Here is a 25191-nt window from a genome sequence, read left to right as displayed (position 1 = left end):
AGGTAGGTAGATGGATAGAATAGATGGAAGATTGGAGAGATGGATGGATGGATGGATGGATGGATGGAGCTGGTATTAAAATCTAAATTCATTGGCAAAATAGTGCAGAATATTTGTCAGATTTGGAAACAGGTACATGGGTCAGGGTGTCTTGTTACAATGCACAGACAGTGGTGGTAATGCTAGAGGTGGTGGTGGTGGTGGTGGTGGTGGTGGAGGAGGAGGAGGAGGAGGAGGTGGTAAAGGTAGTGATGGTGGTGGAGGTAGTGATAGTGATGGTGGTGATGGTAAAAGTGGAGGTGGTGGTGGAGGTGGAGATGGTGGTGACTGCTCCACTTCCTTGCTTCTGTTGGCCTGTGGTCCCTGAGAACGGAGAGGCAAATGAGACAGACGTGCCAGGGTTGGCATATACTCCCAGAAATGAGGCGGGATAATTGCAACAGCCTCCTCTGCCAGGCAAGGATGACACTAGCATTACAGTAAAGCCCTTCAGCTCCATGTTGTTACCAGCCCTCCCAGCCCAGGGCAGCTCACCCATGCCTCTTCTCCTCACACAGATGAACGGGAAGTTGTTCAGAAGAAAACCTTTACGAAATGGGTGAACTCCCACCTGGCGAGAGTGTCCTGCCGCATCAGCGATCTCTACAAGGACCTGCGAGATGGGCGCATGCTCATCAAGCTGCTGGAGGTGCTCTCCGGAGAGATGCTGGTAAGGTTCTCATCCGTGCCAGGCCCCTCCCAGCCTGTGGCTGATGCCATCGGCACCTCTTTGGGAAAAGCATTTGCTGGAGGAATGCAGAGGGTTCCCTTGGTCAGTATGGCTGACTGGGTTCTCTGACTTCTTCTCAGATCTTCTCACCACTCCCAACCCTTTATGCTCATTCCAGAAGCTCTGCAGAGCCTTCCCTTTCTCTCTGGGGTCCGGGCATCTGAAGCTGGAATACACGGGCCTACATGCATGAGTTGTTAAAACCGAGAGGGAAGCGTGGTAGAAAGGTTGCTGTATGTTCTACCATAAGTCCAAGTGGAAACCTGTTAGGGGCCTCTTGGCTGTCCCTGCTCAGCACGATGGTACTGAGGGGACATGCTTTGCTCCAACACTTCCTTTGTGACCTTGGGCCTCTCAGGGAAGATCTTCTTTGCTTTCACTTCCTCCGTGCATAGACTGAGGTATTGTGGGACCCTCAGGGTTTGAATGAAAAGTGTTTTTTCTTCTACCCTTAGAATCCTAAGCCGCACTTCTTGCCTCTTAACCCACATAGAAACTCCCTTTGAAAGAGTTGCCCAGGATCTCTTCAGAAGACATAGGAGACGTAGGTCAAGCTGGTACAGCTTGAGTCCAAGGCTCAGAACACACATAAGGAAAAGCTGGGCGTGGTGGTGTGCGTGCTTTCCTAAGCCCGGCACTGGGGAGGTGGGTAGAGGGGAATCCCTGGGACTCTCTGTCTGGCCAATCTAGCTTACTTGGCAGGTTCCGGACCAGTAAGGGACTGTCTCAAAAATCCAAACCCAGATAAAACAAAATAGTGAACAGTGACTGAAGAACTACGTCCATGGTCGTCCTTTGATACACATCTCCATATCTACACACATGTGCATACGTACCCATACACTAGCATTGATAATAATCTATTGGGTTCTGTCGGGGGCATTGAGTGGAGGAAGAAGGCTTGGTGGGGATGGGGCCAATGTCAACCACCATCCTAAACACCATTCCTACCACTGGCTACCAGTGAGTGGCTCTTTGAACTATGCTTGGTGCACAGAGAGCACTCCTTTCACTGTCTGTTGTGTCATTGGGTTTGATTGTCATTTAGCACCCACCCAGAAGGCTGTGTCAGACCTAGAAGGGCTCTCATGAAGCCTATTTGAATGCTTGATATAGGAGCCTTCTGGATTTTTGCTAAAAGGAAGGAGTTGAAATGTGTGAGGAGGGGCTGGAGGGATGTCCTAGCAGTTAAGCACTGGCTGCTCTTTCGGAGGACCTGGATTCAATTCCCAGAGCCCATATGGCAGCCTGTAACTCTAGTTCCAGGGGACCCAGTGCCCTTTGCTGGCCTCTGTGGCCACTGCATGCACACAGTGCACTGATGTATTTGCGGGCAAAACGCCCACAAACATAAAGTTGAAAATAAATAAATGTTAAAAAACAAAGTGTCAGGAGCGACTGTGGAACCTGGACTTTGACCAGGAGGATGAAGGGTGGAGCTGATGACATCAGCTGATACAGGTTTCAGCCACCTCTGGTGTGACTGTGAGGTCCCTTCATGAGGCCATTGCTGTCCCTTAGCCAAGGCCCACCAAAGGCAAGATGCGCATCCACTGCCTGGAGAACGTGGACAAAGCCCTGCAGTTCCTTAAGGAGCAGCGCGTGCACCTGGAGAACATGGGCTCCCATGACATCGTGGATGGCAACCACCGCCTGGTCCTAGGCCTCATCTGGACTATCATTCTCCGATTCCAGGTAGGCCCTGTGGGTAGAAGTACCTGGGTGACCCTCTCAATGCTGGCCAGGAGCTGAGAACCTTAGAAATGGTGACTAGAGTGTTTGTGTACATCTAGAGTGGCTAGAAGCCCACCCTATGAGCCAGTGATCACGGGATGGAGGAATGGAGGACCTACATTATTTTTTCTTTAAGATTTATTTATTTATTCATTTATTTATTATGTATACAGTGCTCTGGCTGCACGTACACCTGCGGGTCAGAAGAGGGCATCAGATCACATTATAGATGGTTGTGAGCCACCATGTGGTTGCTGGGAATTGAACTCAGGACCTCTGGATGAGCAGTCAGTACTCTTAAGCTCTCAGCCGTCTCTCCAGCCCAGGGCCTACATGATTTACCATTCCAAAGTGCAAAAGCCCAGGACAACTGCCCAGCTAGTCTTTTGAGGGGAAAAGTAGAAGTTGACTTGTCACAAGGTTGCATGCAGCATCTGCCACAGGAGGTCCTATAGAACCCTTGCCCTTTGTATGCAACTTCTCAGTGTCTGAAATAATCTAATCCAGAAATTGCAAAAAAAAAAAAAAAAAAAAAAAAAAATGTGCGGAAAAAAATATCCCTTTATACTTTTAAAACTAGGAATGTTTTCTCATCCGAAATTCAAGGCTCTCCCCTTGGTCCTTCCCCTCTGCCGTAGGGGGTGGTCCCATCTACATTCAAGGTGTGCCTTCTTCTCTTAGTTAGCCACATCTGGACACACCCTCACAGACTTACCCAGGAGTGTGCTTCTCCGGTCTGCTAGCCATAGTTCAGTCCAATCAAGTTAACGTACCGCCCAGCATCCATGATGTTGTGCCGCCACCCTGTGAGTCGCTGCTGTGTCTTCAGAGGAAGGTGTCATGGCATCTTCTTGTCAGTTCTTAAACTCCTTTTAGAGTACCCTACCTAAAGTTGTCACCTCTGATACAGGGTGACATCTCTATATGTCATTCTGGTTGACCGAGGCAGAGAAGTAGGTGACTGCGACCCAGGACCTTAGAGTGTGGAGGTGCGGTTGGGATGAGTGCTACAGATAAAAGGACAGAGGAGGGAGTCCCCCCCCAGGAAAGCAGGAAGGCGCGGCGCCAGGTACACATGGACTCTTCTCTTATTCTGCCACCCCCAGATTCAGGACATTGTTGTACAAACTCAAGAAGGTCGGGAGACACGCTCAGCCAAGGATGCTCTGCTCTTGTGGTGCCAGATGAAGACAGCAGGGTGTGTATGCCCTGGAAGCCTGCCGCTACCGTGTTTCCCGTTAACCCCTTGCCTCCTCTGGGGCAGTGGCTCTCAACCTTCCTAACACTGTGACTCTTGAACACAGTTCCTCATGTTGTGGTGACCCTAAGCATAAACTTATGTCATTTTGCTACTGTTATGAATCGCAATGTAGATATCTAATATGCAGGGTCTATGACATATGACCCCTGTGAAAGGGTCACGCGACACTCCACCCCCACCCCGCAAAGGAGTCACAACCCGCAGGCTGAGAATGACTGCCCTTGGGCCACTAGACATCAGTCTACCAGAACTACAGCGGCCTTGGGACAATTGGTTCAAGTTTGTCCTGACCTCATTCTTCAAGGCCTGCAACTCAAGACTCCTTACCAGAGTTGCCTTGGTCTGACTGAAACCTGTTGAGTAATGAGCCACAGTTTATGGTGTGTGACTTAGCTGTACGTTCTTACGTTGAAGCAGCTCAGGAGAGGGACAGGCCTATTCCTCTCCCAGAATACGAGCCCTCCCCTTAGACGCTTGTTTGGGACCTCAGAAGAAGTTGTTTCTTAGTCTTAATGTTTCTCTTGGATGCAGCTACCCCCATGTTAACGTCACCAACTTCACTTCAAGCTGGAAGGATGGCCTGGCCTTCAATGCCCTGATACATAAACACCGGTAAGGGGATCCCTGGTGCTAAGGGAGGAGTCGATACATTGCACTTAACTAGAGGCCAGGGGGACCTGTTGCCTCTGCGGCTTCTCCATTCACCCTTGGCCTCTCCCAGTGCTCCTTCTTCCCTTGACTTACGGTCATACAGCTGCCTGCTCTCTTCCAAGCTGGTGCTCACAGGTCCCCTGTCTCTTGCTCCTGTGTCTCATTTCTCTCACCTTCCCAACTCCCTGCATCTGTCTAGCAGCATCCTTGCTTCATGCTGCAGCTGTGTATGTGGGAGTGTATGTGGGATAAACCCCCCACCTCCCCGATGGCCACTCCATCCTAACAGTTCAGTTCTTGTCCCCAGGCCTGACCTCATTGACTTTGACAAGCTGAAGGATTCCAACGCCCGCCATAACTTGGAGCATGCCTTTGACGTGGCTGAGCGCCAGCTGGGCATCATCCCACTCCTTGACCCCGAAGGTGAGCCACACCCTCTTTACCATTCTGGATCAGTTAGGTGGACTCCCTCCCAGGGCTGGTCCAGGTGCCCAGCAGGTAAGCCATGGACCCAGAGGCGTTGAGGCTAAGCCAGGGCCCTGCTCTGTTCCTCAATGACAAGTAGGTTTCCAGCAGACGCCTGGCTTATCAGGAAGGTCCTTGAGGCCCTGGATTCCCCCTGCATTTTTTTTTTTTCTAGTTTATGATTTTAATGTGGATCTCATCACTGTCTGAAATCAAAGACCTCAACTTATTTTGTTTTTGTTTTTGTTTTGTTTTTTGTTCTTTTTTTTCTTCTTCTTCTTCTAGAACTATGTAGCTGAACTTGAACTCCTCCTGATCCTCCTGCCCCCGTCACTGCACCTAGCCACTACTCCTCCATTTCGTGCCCTGTTAGTTTTCATTCGATGTACACAGTTGAACTTCATGGTGGAGGAAGTGGGGCTACATGCTTGAAGTGTGACTTTGCAGGGCTCCAGTTTTGGTGCTCAGGATGTCCCGTCTCCCTCTTACAGATGTCTTCACTGAAAACCCAGATGAGAAGTCCATCATCACCTATGTGGTGGCGTTTTATCACTACTTCTCCAAGATGAAGGTGCTGGCTGTGGAGGGCAAGCGAGTCGGCAAGGTACCGAGCTGTGTGCCCAGTGCACTAGCACCCTTCTTTTGTTTGATGGCCCCAGGCCCTGAGTGTGAGCTCCTCGCCTACCCAAAAAGTGTTGTGTTTGGGTCCCTAGCTGCAGTTTGATGTGCAGAACACCTACTCCCCAGTTTAGCGAAAGTCCCCTGAAAAATGCTCCGGCTGACTCCAAAGAATGTTCGTGTCTGCCCTGATGGGCTACAGCCCCAGGTCTGAGCCTGTGTGTGTCTCCCAGACTCGCCCCTCTCCAAGCACCACAGGGTCGATTGTGGCGGGCGTCAGACCTCAAGGCTCCCACAGTATACCAGGAGTACATCTCTCTGTGTAGAGTGCCATGCCCTGCTGGGGCTTCAGGTCCCCATCCATCTGTGTGTGCCTGGATGCCCTTGATTCCTAATGAAGTTTTAAACAAGGCACCCGCCCCACTGGGGCTCTGCAGGCGTACTGATCCTCTATAGGATTGAGTGAGAGGGACGCTCCCACTGAACCTCATTACAGTCAGCGCAGGAGAGGGCATCATCCACATCTCCTCTATTCCTTTAGCAATGTGGGCTGTCAGGGAACCAACCCAACCCAGAATACTACGGAGCTTGAGAGACAACCGAGGAAGCCCCAGTGTGCCTCACACTGATGGTAGCCATTCATACTGGGAGCACTCTTGGCGGCATTTCCTTTCTGATTCCCTAGGTCATTGACCATGCCATCGAGACGGAGAAGATGATTGAAAAGTACAGTGGGCTAGCCTCAGACCTGCTCACCTGGATTGAGCAAACCATTAGCGTTCTGAACAGCCGCAAGTTTGCCAACTCGCTGAGTGGTGTTCAGCAGCAGCTACAGGCCTTCAGCACCTACCGGACTGTGGAGAAGCCACCCAAGTAAGGCCCTGACACTTAGGAGGGTGGTCAGTCCTTAGGGCTTGAAAAAGTCAAGAGCTTGGGGTTGGGTCCTATGACACGTATCTTGAGTTCCACAGCAGGACATCTGTCTCCTTGGCTGATCCACTCCCGTGCCATCCAGCTTGCTGACATTGATGAGTAACTTGTTTTACAGATAAAGAAAGTGCTTTTCTAGGCTCCCAAGGCCAACAGAGGAACCATCTTGGTCTTCTCTAGAGAGCTGGTGCTGGATAACTCCTCTTAGTGAGTCTGTCCCCTGAGCCATGGGTTTCTTTCCAGGTCATGGCCTCTGTCCTACCAGCCCCTGAGTGCCCTGTGTGGGGCCTTGTGGTGATCAAGTACACCCATCTGTCACTGCTCATCAGCAAAGCACTAAGCCTGCTTCTCAGGAGCTCCATCCCACTGCCCCACATGTGTGCACACACAGCCACACATGCACATATAACCATGCCCACACCTGTGCATTCATGAATAATGAACATGAGCACATACATACCCAACCACACAAAGTTATGTAGGCGTGTATAGATACAGCCATGCACATATGTGTCAATGAATATCCACAACTGTGCAACACATGTACATGAACACATGCACACACAGGTATGGCTACACATAGCTATGCAAGCACACGTATACATATGCATTTACAAATATGCACACATATAAATATGCACACGTGCAAATATGCACACGTGCATATACAATCAGGAATTCCAGGCTCTCTTAGCTTGTCTACCTATGAAAAGAAGCTTCTAGTTCATCAGTGATGCCCTCTGTTTCTTCCTCCTCTCATCTCACACTCTTCATTCAATGCTCTCAAATAGGGGAAAACGAGACACTGCATCCAGGATGTTCTGTAACCCTAGATCAGGTTTCTGGTCTGACACTAACCCACTTTTAATGACCTGAATTCAAAACCGATAACACTAGGCCCAGTATACAAGGGTGTTACCTCTCGGCTGTACTAGCAGAGCTTCAGGGCCTTAGGCTTCTGGAGCACTTTTGAGCACTGAGGTACGTTAGGATGGGCACATAGCTGACTCCTCAGTGTGGTCAGGAGTAGAAGTGGTTAGACTCTTGGTACATGAAGAAGTGTGAAAGTGCACCCCACTTGGACCTTGTCCTCGATACCTTTCCTGGACCCTTGACTACATCTGGCCCATAGGACTTGGGAGAACCAGCTAATTGAGACTGGGGTAAAAGTTGCTCTCCATGCAGTATGTTCTCGTGTGGATAATGCTACTTCTAAGGTTTGATCGACTAAAAACAATCTGTCTGAAAAGCCTTCGCTTGTAGTATGGAGAAAGGTTTCTTTGTATGAGTTGGTAAAACTCGGTATTTATTGGGGTTACCCAAATATTCCAGTCACCTAAACCCTATGGAAGCAAATGAATGCTCTGATAGCCATTGCGTTTTCTCTGAACTGAGTCATAAACACGCAAGTTCTTATCTGATCCCTGCCAGTGAGAATGACTGATATCTTAGCAGGTACCTAGACCTGTTGAGGTTTCTGTGCTAACTTCAGCAAGCAGTTTGCCCGTGGGGAGCCTCAACACCGCCATTCGTGATCCTGTTCCCCACAGGTTTCAGGAGAAGGGGAACCTGGAAGTGCTCCTGTTCACCATCCAATCCCGGATGAGAGCCAACAATCAGAAAGTGTACACGCCTCACGATGGGAAGCTGGTGTCTGACATCAACCGGGTACTGTGGCAGTTTCAGTTGTCCTTCTGAGCTCCAGAGGAGGAGATGGGGGCTGGCCACTGAGCAGGGCTAGACCCGGTCACTGTTTGGCGTTTATTACATTCTGGCTATTTAAGGGAGTCCTCTGAATGTCTCTACAGAGGTCAGACTCTACTCCCTGCCCTTCAGTCTCTTTAGGCACCCAGAATCATTCCTTCAGGCCGGTTTTGGTGGCCTGTCCTCTACTAAACCTTGAGTTTGTCGTTGAGTCTAGAATGTTAATTATGTGTGACAGGAGGGACATGCTGTGTGAAGTTTGCAGCGGTTTGGAGACTTAGCACCATCTGGAAGCTCTATTAGCGTGGAGGTGGCTCTTTAGTCAACAAGGGTTTGCTGAGCACCTACAGAGGAGGAAAGCGTTTATTATTAAGCCAGTGTCTGAGGCAGGCTTAGCGGAGGTGAAACTAGCAAGTCTTTGACTACTCTGACCCTGACGAAAATCAAAGGCGGCGGTGGCACATGCCTTTAACCCTAGTTCTCAGGAGACAGAGGCAAGCGGATCTCTGTGAGTTCGAGGCCAGCCTGGTCTACAGAGTGAGTTTCAGGACAGCCAAGGCTACACAGAGAAACCCTCTTTTGAAAAACAAAACTCAAAGGAATGTTACTAAACTTTAGTCTGCCACCACTTTACCCCCATAGCAGCAGGGTCTCCTTTGATTCATGCAGTCATCCAGTGTCAAGTAAAAGAGAGACAACCCCAAGCCCACATATTCTTCCTGTTCCCCAAGAATTCTCCTGTGCCCCATACAGGCCTGGGAGAGCCTGGAGGAAGCGGAATACCAGAGGGAGCTGGCCCTGAGGAGCGAGCTCATTCGGCAGGAGAAACTGGAGCAGCTGGCACGGCGGTTCGACCGAAAGGCTGCCATGAGAGAGACATGGCTCAATGAAAACCAGCGCCTCGTGACCCAGGTCAGGGTCACAGCGTGGCGGGAGAGGGGAAGTGCTTTAGACCACTGCTCTCAATGGAACTGGAACCCAAGCCAGTCTCAGCAGCAACTAGATAACGCCCTTTCAGCCTTGCAGTTTTCAGCTGGATCAGACCTGTATCTGAAGAAGAAAGACCCTTAGGGTTTAAGTCTCTCTCTTTCTCTCTGTGTCTCTCTGTCGCTTGCTCTCATTGGATGTCGGGCCCTGGACCTTGCAACATGCAAAGCAAGCGTTCCACCACTGAGTTACACTCCTGGCCATTATCCAGTCTCCTGTTTAAAGTAGAGGCTCGAAGACTAGAACGGGGGCCCCCAAAATATCTTCTGTTGACTGTAGCGTCAGTAGACCTAGGAGTCAGCATTGACATTGGTGATTCTTCTCTGGGAACAGGGTTAAATCAGAGTGTGCCTTTTGGTTCCTTGGCCTCTGGGCCTGGGACACATTTCACTGGCTAACAGTGAACCCCAGGGCTGATTCCCTCTCCATCGAGCATCTGTTCCCTCCCACTTAAAGCTTAGAATCAAATTAAATTCTGTCTGTTAAGGGGATAGTGAGTGTTCTAAGAGCATTGGAGAGCGTACGTGTGCCCCAGATAGTGTGTGGGTATACCATCTGTTTGAAGCGATGTGCTGTCCTGGTCTAGGCAGCCACCCCGCCACCCTGCCCAGAAATGGATAGATCCTCTCAAGGCAGGGTGGGAAGTCCCAGCAGGCCACCTGAGGACTCTGGAATGAACACGTAGCATCACCTGTAAATGTGGCACAGAGAATAGTTGGGGACATTTAGAGACACTTGTGAGATATTCAGAGACTCTTGCTCAGATAAAACAGGCAGAAGGGACAGCACAGATAACGCCTTTGTAGAAATGTGCCTTTCCTATCTGGCTGCTGTGCTTCAGGGAGCCACCTGAGAGTCTGAGCCCAGGACAGTCTGACTGAGCTGCTGTTTTGTTTGTTGTCTTTGTTTTTCCCTCCTTGGGGGCAGGATAACTTTGGGTATGACCTGGCAGCTGTGGAGGCCGCCAAGAAGAAGCATGAAGCCATTGAGACCGACACGGCTGCCTATGAGGAGCGGGTGGAGGCCCTGGAGGTCCTGGCCCAGGAGCTGGAGAAGGAGAATTACCATGACCAGAAGCGCATCATCGCCCGGAAAGACAATATCCTCCGACTGTGGAGCTACCTGCAGGAGCTGCTGCGATCACGGCGCCAGAGGCTCGAGGCCACCCTGGCGCTGCAGAAGCTCTTCCAGGACATGCTGCACAGCATCGACTGGATGGATGAGATCAAGGTGGGGCCCACCCCACACCCCATTCTGTAGCGAGCACGTGCTTCCTTAAATACCTGCCCTCTGGTCACATCTCTAAGTCACAATGGAGAAAGGGCAAAGATGTCACTAGCCCATGTTCAAAATATCCCCAATAACCGAGGGAGCTTGCGTTAGTAGTTGCATAAACACCAACCTACAGGAGTTAGAAAGAGATAGGTGATGATGAGACAGACACCCAGAGCATCAGCTCTCAGTGACTGGGCTTCAGCTGTGGTTAGAATCCAGACCCCTTTGCACATCTGCACAGGGGAAACCAAAGTCTGAATTCTCTCCCCCGGCTGCCCGAGGTCTGGGAGGAAAATAAGCATGAAATCGACCGTGCACTTTCTAAAAATAAACATGCCCAGGCTCCGGGCCTGCAAACGGGTGGTACGGATAACAGTGCCGCTTGTGATGTTGTAGGACAGCCCGTGGAAGATTCCAGAGGATGTTTGTAGGAAATCCTGCTCTGTAGCATCTCCTGCCCCAAGCAGTAGCCACCTCCCCGCCGTATCTGCCCTGCGGGGATGGCGCGCACACACCCTCTGGAGGTGTCTGTTCTCTCACTTGTCCTTGTCCATCACCAGGCTCACATCTTGTCTGCTGAGTTTGGGAAACACTTGTTGGAGGTGGAAGACCTGCTTCAGAAGCACAAGCTAATGGAGGCTGATATCGCCATCCAAGGGGACAAAGTGAAGGCCATCACAGCGGACACCCTGCAGTTCATTGAGGGGAAAGGTGAGGCCAAGAGGGATCCCCCCCTCGCACCCCCTCCTCCGCTGAGGCCTTGGATGCTAGACCCACCTCCTCTGGCCCCTCGCCTGCCATTCCTGGCCCATCTTTAGAATTCTGCCTCTTTCCTCAGGTGATAGTGTGCAAAACCGGAAGGGTGACAGCGCTATCCTGAGGCGGGCTGGTTCGGCAGCCCATAACCAGGCAGGGGTCCTGTCATCTGTCTTTCCATCTCTTTTGCTAGTGTCTGAGACTGTTAGTATTTCTAATTTCTTGTCTTAGATAAGAGAGTCTATTACCACCTGGTAATCTGCAACTGAGGTTTTTCTTTTTTCTTTTTATTTATTTCTTTTTTTGTTTTGTTTTGTTTTGCTTTTCGAGGCAGGGTTTCTCTGTGTATCCTTGGCTGTCCTAGACTCGCTTTGTAGACAAGGCTGGCCTTGAACTCACAGTGATCCGCCTGCCTCTGCCTCCCCAGTGCTGGGATTAAAGGCACATGCCACCATGCAAATCTCACGTCATGAGACTTTCTTCATTTCTACTCAACTTTTGTTTTGTTTTTTGGTATTTTGAGTAGCCTTGGCTTTCCTGGACTCACCTTGTAGACCAGGCTGGCCTTGAACTCACATCGATCCGCCTGCCTTTGCCTCTGCCTCCGCCTCCCGAGTGCTAGGATTAAAGGCATGCACCACCACGCCCAGCTTCTCAGATTTTAATCTCCTTCACTCCTGAACTTTAGTGGGAACTGTTATAAAGAATCTGGCCTGTCCTTTGGGTACCTGAGAATCATGCATCCAATCCCAAAGAGTCTTGAAGGGCTAGAGAGGCAGAGCTCAGTGGTAGAGCGTTTGCCTACCACATACTGAGAGATGGAAGGAAGCTTTGGGGTTGTGTGGTTCTGACCTGAAACTTGCCTATAGATGACTTCCTTTCTATTCTTTGTCTTCTTCCTCCTATGCCCCCAGGGTACCAACCTTGTGACCCCCAGGTCATCCAGGACCGAGTCAGCCACCTAGAGCAGTGCTTCAGTGAACTGAGCAACATGGCGGCCGGCCGGAAGGCTCAGCTGGAGCAATCCAAGCGGCTCTGGAAGTTCTTCTGGGAGATGGATGAGGCTGAAAGCTGGATCAGGGAAAAAGAACAGATCTACTCCTCCCTGGACTATGGCAAGGACCTGACCAGTGTGCTCATCTTACAGCGCAAGCACAAGGCCTTTGAGGATGAGCTCCGTGGGCTGGACGCCCATCTGAGGCAGATCTTCCAGGAGGCTGACGGCATGGTTGCCCAAAAGCAGTTTGGACATCCACAGATCGAGACCCGTGTCAAGGAGGTCTCGGCCCAGTGGGACCACCTGAAAGAGCTGGCAGCCTTTCGGAAGAAGGACCTGCAGGATGCGGAGAACTTCTTCCAGTTCCAGGGTGATGCAGACGACCTGAAGGCCTGGCTGCAAGATGCTCACCGGCTGCTCTCCGGTGAGGATGTGGGGCAAGATGAAGGTGCCACAAGGGCCCTGGGAAAGAAGCACAAGGAGTTTCTAGAGGAGTTGGAGGAGAGTCGCGGGGTGATGGAGCACTTGGAGCGCCAAGCCCAGGACTTCCCCGAGGAGTTCCGCGATTCCCCAGATGTAACAAGTCGTCTCCAGGCACTCAGGAAGCTCTACCAGCAGGTGCTGGCCCAGGCAGAGTTGCGTGGACACAGGCTGCAGGAAGCCCTGGACTTGTACACCGTGTTTGGGGAGTCCGATGCCTGTGAGCTGTGGATGAGTGAAAAGGGGAAATGGCTGGACCAGATGGATATTCCAAACACGCTGGAGGACCTGGAAGTTGTGCAGCACAGGTCAGAGCGGCTCAGCCTCTGCTCATCTCCCCACCTGAGGGCTGAGTGTCGCCTCCCACCTCCAGACACCCCTGTGTTACAAAGTGTAGGCTTCGGGAGTTCTCTTCTGGGTCTGGGGCCTCCGATTGTTCACTCACTGGGGCCTTCATAGTTCCTGAGACAAAAGGGATTTTGTTTTGGTTTAGTTTGGTTTGGTTTTTTTTTGGGGGGGGGGGTTGTTTTGTTTTGTTTTTTTGTTATTCAATTGATTCTCAGCTGCAAGAGTCTTTGCTCTGATGGATTCTGAGCATGGAGCACAGGAGAAGTGGAGGTGCTGTGGCCATGGGGCTGGGATTCTGTCATCTCTAAGTCCCTATGCTAATCTCTAAGCCAGAGAATGTCAAGGAGCCGCAGAGACTAGTTTATAAACCACAGGTTTCCAAGGCTACTCTCACTTTTGGTACTCTGATTCCCTTAGCACCCTGGATAGGGGTTGGGAGCATGTTCATTCTGTGGAGGGGGTGATCTTGCCATGGGGGGGGTTCCATTTTCAAGCTGAGGAGGGTGGTTCTAGTCAGTGGATAGTAGGTGCTCCAGCTGTGGCTAAGGGACATGTTCAGGCTGTAGATGAACGGGGGGTGCTCAGGCTTTGGAGGGTGGAGGAGTGGTTCAGGTGATGGAGAGGAGGTGTGTCCCAGCTGTGGATGGGGGGGGGGGCAGGAGTTCCAGCTTTGCAGCATCTCAGCAGCGTAGGGTAGCAGAACCCAAGCATCATGGAGCGGGAGGAGCCGCCCCCTGGAGTAGTGCTAAGACGGTCCTGCACTGGTGCTAGAGCAGCGGTTCTCAACCTTCCTGATGCTGGGACCCCTTAATACAGTCCCTCATGTTGTGGTGGTTCCCCCGCTCTCCCCGCCCCCCTGCCCAACCATAAAATTACTTTTGTTGCTGCTTCATAACTGTAATTTTGCTACTGTTATGAATCATAATGTAAATAGCTTTGTTTTCCAATGGTCTTAGGTGACTCCTGTGAAAGGGTCATTCGACCCCTCCGGGCGGGGGTGGTGGTGGTGTTGAGACCCTAAGGTTAAGAACTGCTGTTCTAGAGGGTGCTGGACACTTTCCAGGAAGAGTTGGCCTTCTTCCCTCAGCAGCTCTCCCCTACTCATCTCAGGGATGGAGCGGAGCTTCTGACGAGGGAGGGGCACCTTTTGGCCAAAATTGTTGGGTAACAGAATTAGGGTAAAACAGCAGCCAAGACAATGGAGGTATGGCAGATGGTCCTTAGGGTGACTGACTCCTTTGCCAACCCCAACACTGTAAGCTCTTTCCAGCCCGCTCTGCTTCAGGCTTTTTTTCTGTGGAGCTATTATCTGTATAGTAAGGAACTATCTGTCTTCCTGACTTGATCTAGAAATACCAAGACATACAACTGAACCCGTTGAACCAAAAATTAGGGTGTACCAGCACATCTGTCTGCCTCCTTTCCTCCCTTCCCCAGAAATAAACATTCTGGATATAGAGGGAGGAAGTGACAACTGCACATCTGGAGACTGGGAACCACTGGAAACCAGAGGCTCCGCTGCCACTCACTGTTCCTCATGTTCTCTGTCCATCTCAGGTTTGACATCCTGGACCAGGAGATGAAGACTTTGATGGCTCAGATTGAAGGCGTGAACCTCGCCGCCAACAACCTGGTAGAGAGCGGCCACCCACGCAGTGGGGAAGTGAAACAGTATCAGGATCGCCTCAACAAAAGGTGGGGCGTGGGCGGGGCTTAGGTCTGGGGAGTTTTCTCCCACCACCTGACACACACCTAGAGAAAACCGCCAAAGCCTTAAATGCTCCAGTCTTTTTCTGCCAATCTTGTTGCTAGTAGTGGGGCTACAGCAGCAAGGGGGGAGATTGTAAATGTTGTTTTTACTTCCTCAGATAGGGGGATGAGATGAGAGCCATTCCCAAGCCTTTCTTCCTCTTTCTAAACTCTTGCTGGCTGGTTCAACTCAGCTGTTCTGGCCTAACTGCCTGTCTAAGCTGACTGATTCAAACTGGTTTCTTTTGGCTTCTGACTGAATTGTTCTGCCTGGCCTCAAACTAATTCTGACAATATATTTTAATATTCTGCTTCCTTCTCATTCTGTTTTCACCTGTGTCTAGCTTGTTGTCCCTTCAACCTGTCTCTGTAAAATAGTCCTGGGTCCCAGTAAGAAACTCTTGGTAACAACTTCTCTCTCTCTCTCTCTCTCTCTCTCTCTCTCTCTCTCTCTCTCTCTCTCTCTCTCTCTCTCTCTCTCTCTCTCTCTCTCTCGCTCTCTCGCTCTCTCGCTCTCTCTCCCTGTGCTGCTCTTAAGTAGCCTCTCTTTCCTGTCCTGTTCTCCTGGGAGTTGGGTGTATCCTATGTCTGACTCATTCTGTCAAACCTTTCTCTGATTAATCACTTTGTCTGCCCCTCAATTAGAGGTCACTCAAACATGGCTGCTTCCTTCTATGAACTAACCTCGCCTTCATTGTTTGGGCTTAAAGGGGTATACAAAGGACATGTCTGCATTCCAGCCAGATCACATGACCTGAGAGGTCTTTGGATGTGATCCCTTGCCAGAGCAGCCATGTTGCTGCATTAAAATTCAGAGAGGAGAGAGTGTCTGTGGAGCTTTGAATGCTGTGTCTGGGGAGGAGAGAGTATGTCTATGCACCTATGATGAGTGTGCAGTTAGGGTAGGTCATGTGATACCTGTGCCCTGTCTCCCTAGACATTCCTGGACATGGGAGATTGCTTTCTAAGAGTCCTTAAGTACTGTCCATAAAAGACTTCCCTCCCTTTGCCAAAATGCAGCACCGATAATAAGACTGGCTTGAGTAAAGAGAATTAGCAGGGAGCCTTGAGCAAACTTCATGGTTGGAACAAAAAGCAGGCCCCGAGGAGCCTTTAGAGAGGGGCTACTTTCCGAGCAGGGCATAATTGCTCATTAGTTCCTGGAGGATCTTTAAGGACAGAGCAAATGCTTGCATTCTCTGCTTTTACCTTAGCCCCGCACATGCAATGCCTCATGATCAGTCCCTCGCTCTAACCCTGCCCCTCCATGTGCTTGTGGATGAGCTCTGTGCTGCCTAAGGTCATTTAGAAGATAGCTGCAAAGAAGTAGGGCTGGCACTGTGGGGCTGTTGAGAGCCTGTTGGGAACCCCTGGGTGGGATGCTCTAGAGCCACCGGAATGGGGCTGACCACCTCAGCATCCAAGGATGGGGCCCCGCAAGGCCACAGGGTCCTTTGCAATTCTGATGTTTATAGAGAGAAGGGTGCTTCTGCACTAGGCTTGTGGGAGAGTGGGAGAGGGAGGGAGGTGGGTGGGGGCAGAATTTCTTGGAGCTGCTGTTTAAATGAAGCAATTAGGTGAGAAACTTCCAGGCAGGAAGAACTTGCCAGCTGTGCAATGCATTAGAGTCACAGCGTGCCGACATTTACAACAGCTAAACCATGCCCTGCCTCAACTGGAAAAGCCGTCAGGGCAGTCACCGTTCTCAGGTTAGAGAAGAGTGGAAGCACAGAGTGATGAGCAGTGTGTGTTAAGTCTTAAGAGTTGAGAGAGGCCTGAAAACTCATCCGGTCCAGCAAAGAAGTGGGGGCCACTTTTTTACCATGTAGCTCACTCCGTCCGTTTAGGGAAGTTCCTTTGGCTGAAGTGTTTGGACAGATGTTGGCTTGCAATTTTGACTCACTATCTCTGGGCTCAGCTCCGCAGAGACAGCAAGACTTGCCCCATCCATCTCCTACAAATTCTGTACCTCCACCACAGAGCCACTTCCCCACCTCTGCTCCTCTCTGTCAATGGCCTTTTTCTTCCAACTACATAGTCCAAGACCTGGCCATGCTTAGGCCAGGCCAGGCCAGGCTCATTTGCAGGTTGAAAAATATGCCTACTTGCCTTCCTTCCTTCCTTGCATTAATTTTTTAAAGATGTGTTAACGTGTGTGTGTGTGTGTGTGTGTGTGTGTGTGTGTGTGTGTGTGTACACACACCATACTCATACCTGTACCCTCAGAGGCCAGAAGAGGGGATTACATCTCACAGAACTAGAGTTACAAACATTTGTGAGCTGCCATGTGGGTCGTGGGAACTGAACCCAGGTCCTCTGCCAGAGCAGCAAGTGCTCTTAACTGCTGAGCCCGTCTCTCCAGCCCCTCTAACCTTATAGTCATAATGACAGCTCTGAAATACTTAATACAAGGAAAACCTTATTGGAAACGTGTCATTAGGCAGTCTTGTAACTGTGTGACCATCATAGAGTGAGTGTGCTGACGTAACTTCAGGGCGCACTCCTACACACCTGGGCTGTATGGTGCATATTCTATTGCTTCAAGGTCTATAATGGAAAAAATAGCAGGAGATGAGGTTGAGGGTGTAGGCCAATGGTACATGGCACGCACAAGGATCTGGGTTCGATCCCCAGGACCACCATCAAAAAATTAGATTGGGATTAGAGCAAACATCAGGAAAGTGATGCCGTGAAATGACATGATAAACACGAGGAATATGAAGCTGGGTCTGGCCAACACAGCATACTGTTTACCCAAAAAAACAGTAACAGTAAGAAGTACAGTGTAGCAAATACGTAACAGTAGCAGCATCCCCCATCAATATCAAGCACAAAATATGGGGAGCAAACAGAAAGTAGAACAAGACTTCCAAAGGTTCCACAGCCTCCCTCAGTCAGTGCTGCCACGTGGGGACCAAGTATTCAAATGCCCAAGCCCGTGAGAGTTTCAATTTCTCATTGGAACCCCACATCCCACCCCATGACCCCAAAGATTCGTGGCAGATCATAATGCAGAGTGTATTCAGTCCCACTTCATCACGCTTCAAAAATCCCTGTGGCCTCTGAGCCTCAATACTGTTTTAAAGTCCAGAGTCTCTTCCAAGACTCAAGGCAATCTCTTTAACTGTAACCCCCTGAAAAAACAAAAAACAAATGACATAATTCCAACATATAATGGCACAGCTATGCATTTCTATTCCAAAAGGGAGGAATGGGGCCACTGTAAAGAAATACTAGACCAAAGCAAAACCCAGCCTGGCAAACCCCCAAATCCTGTAGCTGCACGTCTAGTCCCAAAGGGCTTAGATGGATGCACCTCTCTAGCTTTGCTGCCTGTGGCATACTTCTCACTCTTGGGCTGGTTCCACTCCCTACATGTAGCTCTTGGCATCTCCAACATCCTGGGGGTTTCCACTCCAACCTAGGCTTCAATCTCACAGCTACATGCAATGATCTCTTAAGCCTCTTGTCCTCTCAGAGCCCCCATACAGGGTTTCCCCTGTCAAAGGCTGCCTGACATAACTCACTCTTTGAAACAATGGAGGAAGAGTCCATGACCCATGACCCCTTAACCCTTCATGTTTCTAAAGCTAGCGCCATGTGGATAACACTGCCAAGTTAGGCTACGAGCTTGGATGGCCCTTCACTGAATAAGCGTGCGTGTGTGCATGTATGCGTGCTTGCATGTGTGTGGTCTTTTGAGACAGGGTTTCTCTGTAGCTCTGGCTGTCCTGGAATTTGCTCTGCAGACCAGGCTGTCCTCGAACTCAGAGATCCACCCACCTCTACCTCCCAAGGGCTGGGATTAAGGGCATGTGCCACCAAGCAGTTTAACAATGACTTTTGGTTGCAGTTGCTTTCTAGAAGAAAAAATAGTGCTTTATCCTTTTTTTCACATGTTGGAAGCTTAGCTGGGTGGGGTCTGGCCCTGAGGGCACCCTTCCCTTTATTCCAATGTAGAAAAAGCCCCTATTTAATGGCCCTAATCTCCTTAGAAACCTCTTCCAGCAGTGCCCTGGCTGGTGCTCTTTTTCTCTATATACCACGCATTTTATATTTCTTTCTGCCCCACTTGCTCTGCTTCATTGTAGACCTGCATAGGCACTATCAGTAATACCTAGGCCAGAGACTGAACAAACATTATGTAGTCTTGAAATTTTCTTCACTGAAGAAATTAGGTCATTCATTTTAAATTTAGCCTTAGGCAAGTTCTCCTTACATGGACATTTGCCAAAATGTTACAGGAATGGTCTCTCAGCTAGATGCTGCTAATGGCCTTGCTCTCCCCTGAAACCTCTTGAGCTGGACCTCTACAGTCCAAGTCGCTCTCAGCCCTGCTGTCTTCCAGGTTCCTACTAAAAAGTGGAGCCTGTTAAGCTCTGCGTACAACATGCAACTGTTTTTCTAGTCCAAAATTCCAAAGTCTTCCACATTGCCCCAAAACGCCAGCGTGGCCAGGTTCCTTAGAGAAACAGTGAGTTTCTGCTCCCAACCTCGCTGTTCGTTACTTTTCTATCATGACAGAACACCATGACCAAGGCAGCCTATAAGAGGAAAGGCTTATCTGGCCTCATGGTTCCAGAGGGATTTAAAAAAGAGAAACCATCATGGCAGGAAGGCATAGCGGCAAGCAAAAGACATGGCAGCAGGAGAGCAGGAAGCTGAGAGCTCATATTTCTAAACCTAAACAGGAAGCAGGAAGAGTTGAACAGGAAGTGTGGCAAGTCTATACACACAAAGTTTGTCCAAAGTGATGTACTTCCTCACACAAGGCTCTCCAAGGTTCCATAACTCACCTAGACAGCGCTGCCAACTGAGGAGCAAGTGTTCAAATATGTGAGCCTGTGGAGACCATTTCTCACTCAAACCAACACACAAGCCCTCCGTTTACTCTCTTGTGTTACATAGTCTTAACGGTGTGCCAGGAGTGATTTGGGCCCTGAGGGAGCTGGCTCCAGTGGTCTTCCCTGGCTGATGGTCAGCTCTTCTGAAGAGGATTGCTGCAAACTAAGTGGAGGACCTTAGCAGATGTCCCCATGTCATAGCAGCATTGCCCCTGAAGGCTGAGGTCGCTGCACAGTGTCCTCACCATCCTACCTGGACTGGTCCTCTCTCTCCTCTTTCCCCTCTTCCTCTCTTTTCACCAGGCCTCTTTCATTTTTTGTTTTCAGGCCTTAGGGCATTTTAAATGTGGCCTTGGGCATTTTCAGTCTTCCTCTAGAGAAGGTGAGGACTGTCCTGAAGCATTCTTGAAGTTAATAATGTGAGCTTTCTAGATATTTCCAACATTTCTAAAATTCTAGGGAAATTGTATACAGATGAATTCACTGTGAGATGTCTGTGTCATAAGCAGAAAATTAATTTGCAGGGGGTCAGTGGGTAATGGGGCTTGCTATGCAAGCAGGAGGGCCCAAGTTAAGACCCCTAACACTCACATCAAAGCCAGCCATGGCTAAGTGTGATTGTGTGCCCAGCATTGGGATGGAGTTGGGGGTAGAGACAGGCGGCTGGTACTGCCAACCATCCAGCCTAGTCAAAACCACAAGCTTCAGGTCTAACAAGAAACCTAAAAAAAAAAAAAAAAAAAAAAAGACGGGAGTGGCAAAGGAAAACACCTGACATGCTCCTGTGGCCTCCACATATGCACACAGGGGCACATATGCCACACAGGCAAGTGTGCACATGCACACACTTATGGCCAGGCATTTGTGGCATCATCCCTAGCTAGTTTGGAAACTAAAGCAGCAGGCTCACTGAGACCAAGAGGTCAGTCTAGGCAGCTCAAAGCTGCCACACACCCAGCTTAGCAGCGCACATTCTGTAGTATTGGTTGTTTGCCCTGTGGTCATGTGGCTGACTGGGAGCTGCAGCCTGCCACCACTGCCCAGTAGCACCACAACATCATGCCTGATACTTCCACCTCAGGCAGAAGGTGAAATCCAAAGCACAGTTCCTTCTCTACTCAGTGCATATTAACTTCACCCAACCATCATCGTAGGTCCACGACTGCTCGCTCATATTTACCTGAAGTCCAATTGAACATCACATGTGAGCACGTCATTTACTTGACACTTGAGAAGCAGGAAGATCTAGTTCCTGTTAGGTGTATCTTGGACAAAATCGTACCTGTTAATTTTGTTTGCCTACAGTTAGGTGGATAGTTTTTGTTTTGTTTTGTAACATCGGGGTCTGTAGGGGAGACTCATGGGAAATAGGGAAAAGGAGCCTTGTGAGAAGAGTTAAGGAGCATCATAATGTCTGTTTCCCACCCCCCCCCCCCGGGTCTGTGTCTCCTCTGGCAGGTGGCATGCCTTCCAGGCAGTGGGTGTCAGTACAAAGAGAGGCTGTGAACTCGGCCCTTCGAGTAAACAACTACTGTGTAGACTGTGAGGAGACCAGCAAGTGGATCGTGGATAAGACGAAGGTGGTGGAGTCTACAAAGGACCTGGGGCAGGACCTGGCGGGTGTCATTGCTATCCAGCGGAAGTTGTCGGGGTTGGAGCGGGATGTATTAGCCATCCGGGACCGTGTGAGTGCCCTGGAACGGGAGTCACAGCACTTGATGGAGTCACACCCGGAGCAGAAAGAGGACATTGGCCAGCGGCAGGCAGGTGTTGAGAAGCTGTGGAAGGGCCTGCAAGATGCCTTGCAAGGTCAGGAGCTCTCCTTAGGGGAGGCCAGCAAGCTGCAGGCTTTCCTGCAGGATCTGGATGACTTCCAGGCCTGGCTGTCAATGGCCCAAAAGGCGGTGGCCTCCGAGGACATGCCTGAGTCGCTCCCAGAGGCTGAGCAGCTCCTACAGCAGCATGCAGCCATTAAGGAAGAGATTGACGGGCACAAAGACAACTATCACCAGGTCAAGGCCTCTGGGGAGAAAGTGATCGAAGGCCAGAAGGACCCAGATTACCAGCTTCTGGGACAGCGGCTAGCGGGCCTAGATACCGACTGGGATGCTCTGCGCCGGATGTGGGAGAGCCGGGGGCACACCCTCACTCAGTGCCTGGGCTTCCAGGAGTTCCAGAAAGATGCCAAGCAGGCCGAAGCCATCCTCAGCAACCAGGTAGGAAGAAGCATACAGGGCTGGGGGCACAGGCGTCCCTCAGGAGGCTTACTAAGGATGGGCTCTTTATAGTCACCAATTAAAGGAACTCCTGTGTTCTTCCTTCATCGTGACTCTTTCTGGTCCCCTGCCCTAAGCTGTCAGTCATTCAGAAGCTAGAGAAGTGGACCTTGTCCTGCATTATTACCTTCTCACGTAGCTTTCACCACTGTCCACGCTCCCTCCCCGCTCCGGGTAGGAATGAGGGGGCCAGGCCTGGGGAGTAGAGCCTTCTCTTTGTGGTGCTTTAGGGGTACACTGTAGCCTGCACAGCTGCCTGTGGCACTCCTGCGTAGCTCCTCCTCCTCACGCCTCCTCTGGGAACTTGCTTTAACAGGAATACACTCTGGCTCACTTGGAGCCTCCAGACTCCCTAGCAGCTGCGGAGGCTGGCATCCGAAAGTTTGAGGATTTCTTAGTGTCTATGGAAAACAATCGGGATAAGGTCCTGAGTCCTGTGGACTCTGGAAACAAGCTGGTGGCCGAGGGCAACCTGTACCTGGACAAGATCAAAGAGAAAGTGCAGCTGATTGAAGACAGGTACTCCCGACCCCAGGACCATGAGGCCCTGGGCTACACTGGGGTAGGGGTGCTTGGCGAGGGCCCCGGGCTTGGTGCTAGGGTAACTTCCCTTGACTTCCCAGGCATAAGAAGAACAACGAGAAGGCCCAGGAGGCCACAGTTCTCCTCAAAGACAACCTGGAGCTGCAGAACTTCCTCCAGAACTGCAAGGAGGTGAGGCCAATGGAGGGGCTGCTTCATCAGGTGTCAGTCTGAAGCACTCAGAGGTGGGAGGCCAAAGGACTCCTGTCTCACTCAAGACTGGTGGCGTTTCATGAGCTGGGGACTTGGAGTCCTTAGCTCGGGACTCTTTGAAGCCTTCCATTCCACAGTTCTTTTCTACCCTCAACCCCCAAGTTGTTAAGTCATCCTTTGATTTGCCCGATCTAGGACAAGGTTTCTCAAAGAGTGGTCTGAGAACATTCTGGGCTGCAGTCACTGAGAGCCTAGACAGGGCTATCTGCAAAGATATGGGGTTTGTGTATTCATCCACACAGCACCTTGCACAGGTGTAATGCCCTGCACAGGTGTAATGCCCTGCACAGGTGTAAAGCCCTACACAGGTGTGATGCCCTGCACAGTTGTGATGTCCTGCTGATGGTGACTTGAAACCCATTATGCCTTTCTGAGCATCTTCATTTTGTCCTGGGCCCTGGAATTATGGAACAAGTCTTGGTCCTGGTGCAAGCAGTATGTTAGGTCCCCTGAGGGCAGATGGATAGGAAGCTGAAGGAGAGAGTCTGCTGATGGGACTTCCCGCAAGCAGTGGGGCTTTCCTTGGCATCCTCCTTGCTCTCCCCATAGGCTTCCTGCCTCTCAAGCCCATATAGTTTTGTTTCTATCTACCTTTGCCCTGGTACAAGCCAGGCTTGGCATGATGCCAGGATGTCTTGGAACAATCGGACACACAACACCTTCTTCCCCTTATTAATTACAGTTGCCTCTAACCTCTTCTTCGTGAAACATTTTCTTGGTGTTTATTATTTATCACCCACTGTCGGGATGAACTTATCCATCTCTCTATATACTAAGAAAGTGCTGAGGCACTACAGTGTCTCAGGCCTTGTCGTGGGCCCTGGAACCATGAGAAGAACAAACTGTCTCATGCCACACGTGCTCTAGTAAGGAAGAGACAGGTAGCCCCTGGACCTCCTCTTTCCAGAGCTAGCGATAGGAGACTCTCGATTCTGCCCTGCCGAAACGGTACAGTCAGAACTCACAGGGCTCACTCTTCCTGCCCACAGCTCACCCTCTGGATCAATGACAAGCTGCTGACGTCTCCGGATGTCTCCTATGACGAAGCTCGCAACCTTCACAACAAATGGATGAAGCACCAGGCGTTTATGGCAGAACTGACTTCACACCAAGGGTGGCTTGGTAACATTGATGCTGTACGTAGTGGACCGGGTGGTGGGTGGCTCTCTGCTCAGATGTGCTCCTGCGGCTTGGGCTTCGCCCGTGACACAGACACTGCCCTGAAGCTTTCTGGGCAGTACAGAACTTGGCGGTGAAGATGAAAGCTCCTCTAAGCATAATGAAGCTTTTAGCGTTCCTGCTAATGCTAGACTCATTAAACCTGGCAGAAGCTAGGGTTCAGCATCCAGTACCCAGACGGCAGTCATTACTGTTAGCCTTCCAGTAGTGTGCTCGCCACCGTTTGGTGGCAGGCATTCACAGCCCTTGCGGATAAAACCTAGGTTCGCCAGCGGCACAGGTCAAAGTGGAGCAGGGGTTACACCTGAGAATCCTGTTGCTTTGCTTTCCCTGCTGTGGCTGTCCAGGAAGAAGCAGGCTCTGTGTCCGTGTGAAGCCATGCCTAGTGGTTAGAGCATAGCCTCAGGAGCCAGACTCTCTCTGATCTCAGCTCTTCCTCTCTGAAACAAGGATGGCCCTTACCAGCTGAGCTGTGGGCATTGCATGCTTGTAGACAGATAAAGCACTTAGGATAGTGTTTGACACCTGGAAAGTCGTGGGTAATACTGACCACTATTAATAGGACATATGTCTAGAGCCAAGTCCTATTCTGTCCACACCCAAAACACAGACGTTTATATAGGGGAAGCCAAGGCAGGTAACCTTAGTGACCAACCTATCCTGGAGGCAAAAACAGTACTTCTGGAACTCGGAAGCGCTTCCTATGCTAGGCGTTCCTGGATCTGACTTGTTTATTAGCTTATGAATTTTCTTATGAGACAGAGTTTTGCTTTGTAGCCCAGGCTGACATCCTGAGTGCAGAGATTCCTGCTGTTTATCACTCATGACCCCTGGCTTCAAGGTGGATTTTGAGTTTTTACAGCGTCTCTCTGTGTTAGCCGTGGCTGTCCTGGACTCACTTTGTAGACCAGGCTGGCCTCGAACTCACAGCGATCCACCTGCCTCTGCCTCCCAAGTGCTGGGATTATAGGCGTGCGCCACCATGCCTATATTCTAAAGATATTCTTCTTTATTTCTTTCCTAGGAAAGGCGTAACTGGACATTAAACCTCTACCATTCAGCCAGATCCCTCACCCTACCCTTCTTTTCATTTTTAAATTTTGAGACAGGGCCTCACCAAGTTGCCAAAGTTAGGCTTCCATTCATTTTATTATTTTGTTTTGTTTTGTTTTGTTTTCGAGACAGGGTTTCTCTGTGTAGCCTTGGCTGTCCTGGAACTCTCTTTGTAGATCAGGCTGGCCTCGAACTCACAGCAATCCGCCTGCCTCTGCCTCCCAAATGCCAGTTCATTTTGTATGTCAGGCTGGACTTCACCTTGCTCTCCTCCTGCCTCTGCTTTCTGAGTGCTAGGGTTATAGGCCTGTGCTACCAGA

The 25191-nt window shown here is 50.4% G+C and overlaps 1 protein-coding gene across 1 annotated transcript in view; it reads left to right on the top strand.

The window, feature by feature from the left end:
- Window positions 1-25191, top strand: part of Sptb (spectrin beta, erythrocytic) — a 129385-nt gene that overhangs the window by 73733 nt on the left and 30461 nt on the right. Inside the window, 18 exon segments of the mRNA XM_051147863.1 lie at window positions 558-709; window positions 2291-2464; window positions 3610-3701; window positions 4296-4376; window positions 4723-4838; window positions 5372-5484; window positions 6184-6371; window positions 7979-8096; window positions 8886-9044; window positions 10047-10349; window positions 10955-11105; window positions 12065-12935; window positions 14533-14670; window positions 21027-21048; window positions 21050-21784; window positions 22161-22363; window positions 22468-22558; window positions 23629-23775. Of these exon segments, the coding sequence (XP_051003820.1) occupies window positions 558-709; window positions 2291-2464; window positions 3610-3701; window positions 4296-4376; window positions 4723-4838; window positions 5372-5484; window positions 6184-6371; window positions 7979-8096; window positions 8886-9044; window positions 10047-10349; window positions 10955-11105; window positions 12065-12935; window positions 14533-14670; window positions 21027-21048; window positions 21050-21784; window positions 22161-22363; window positions 22468-22558; window positions 23629-23775 (3854 nt within the window).

The sequence above is a fragment of the Acomys russatus genome, chromosome 1 (assembly GCF_903995435.1).
Source record: "Acomys russatus chromosome 1, mAcoRus1.1, whole genome shotgun sequence".
NCBI lineage: Eukaryota > Metazoa > Chordata > Mammalia > Rodentia > Muridae > Acomys > Acomys russatus.
The sequence above is the reverse complement of the archived record's forward strand: the minus strand, read 5'-3'. Positions and strand labels throughout refer to the sequence as shown.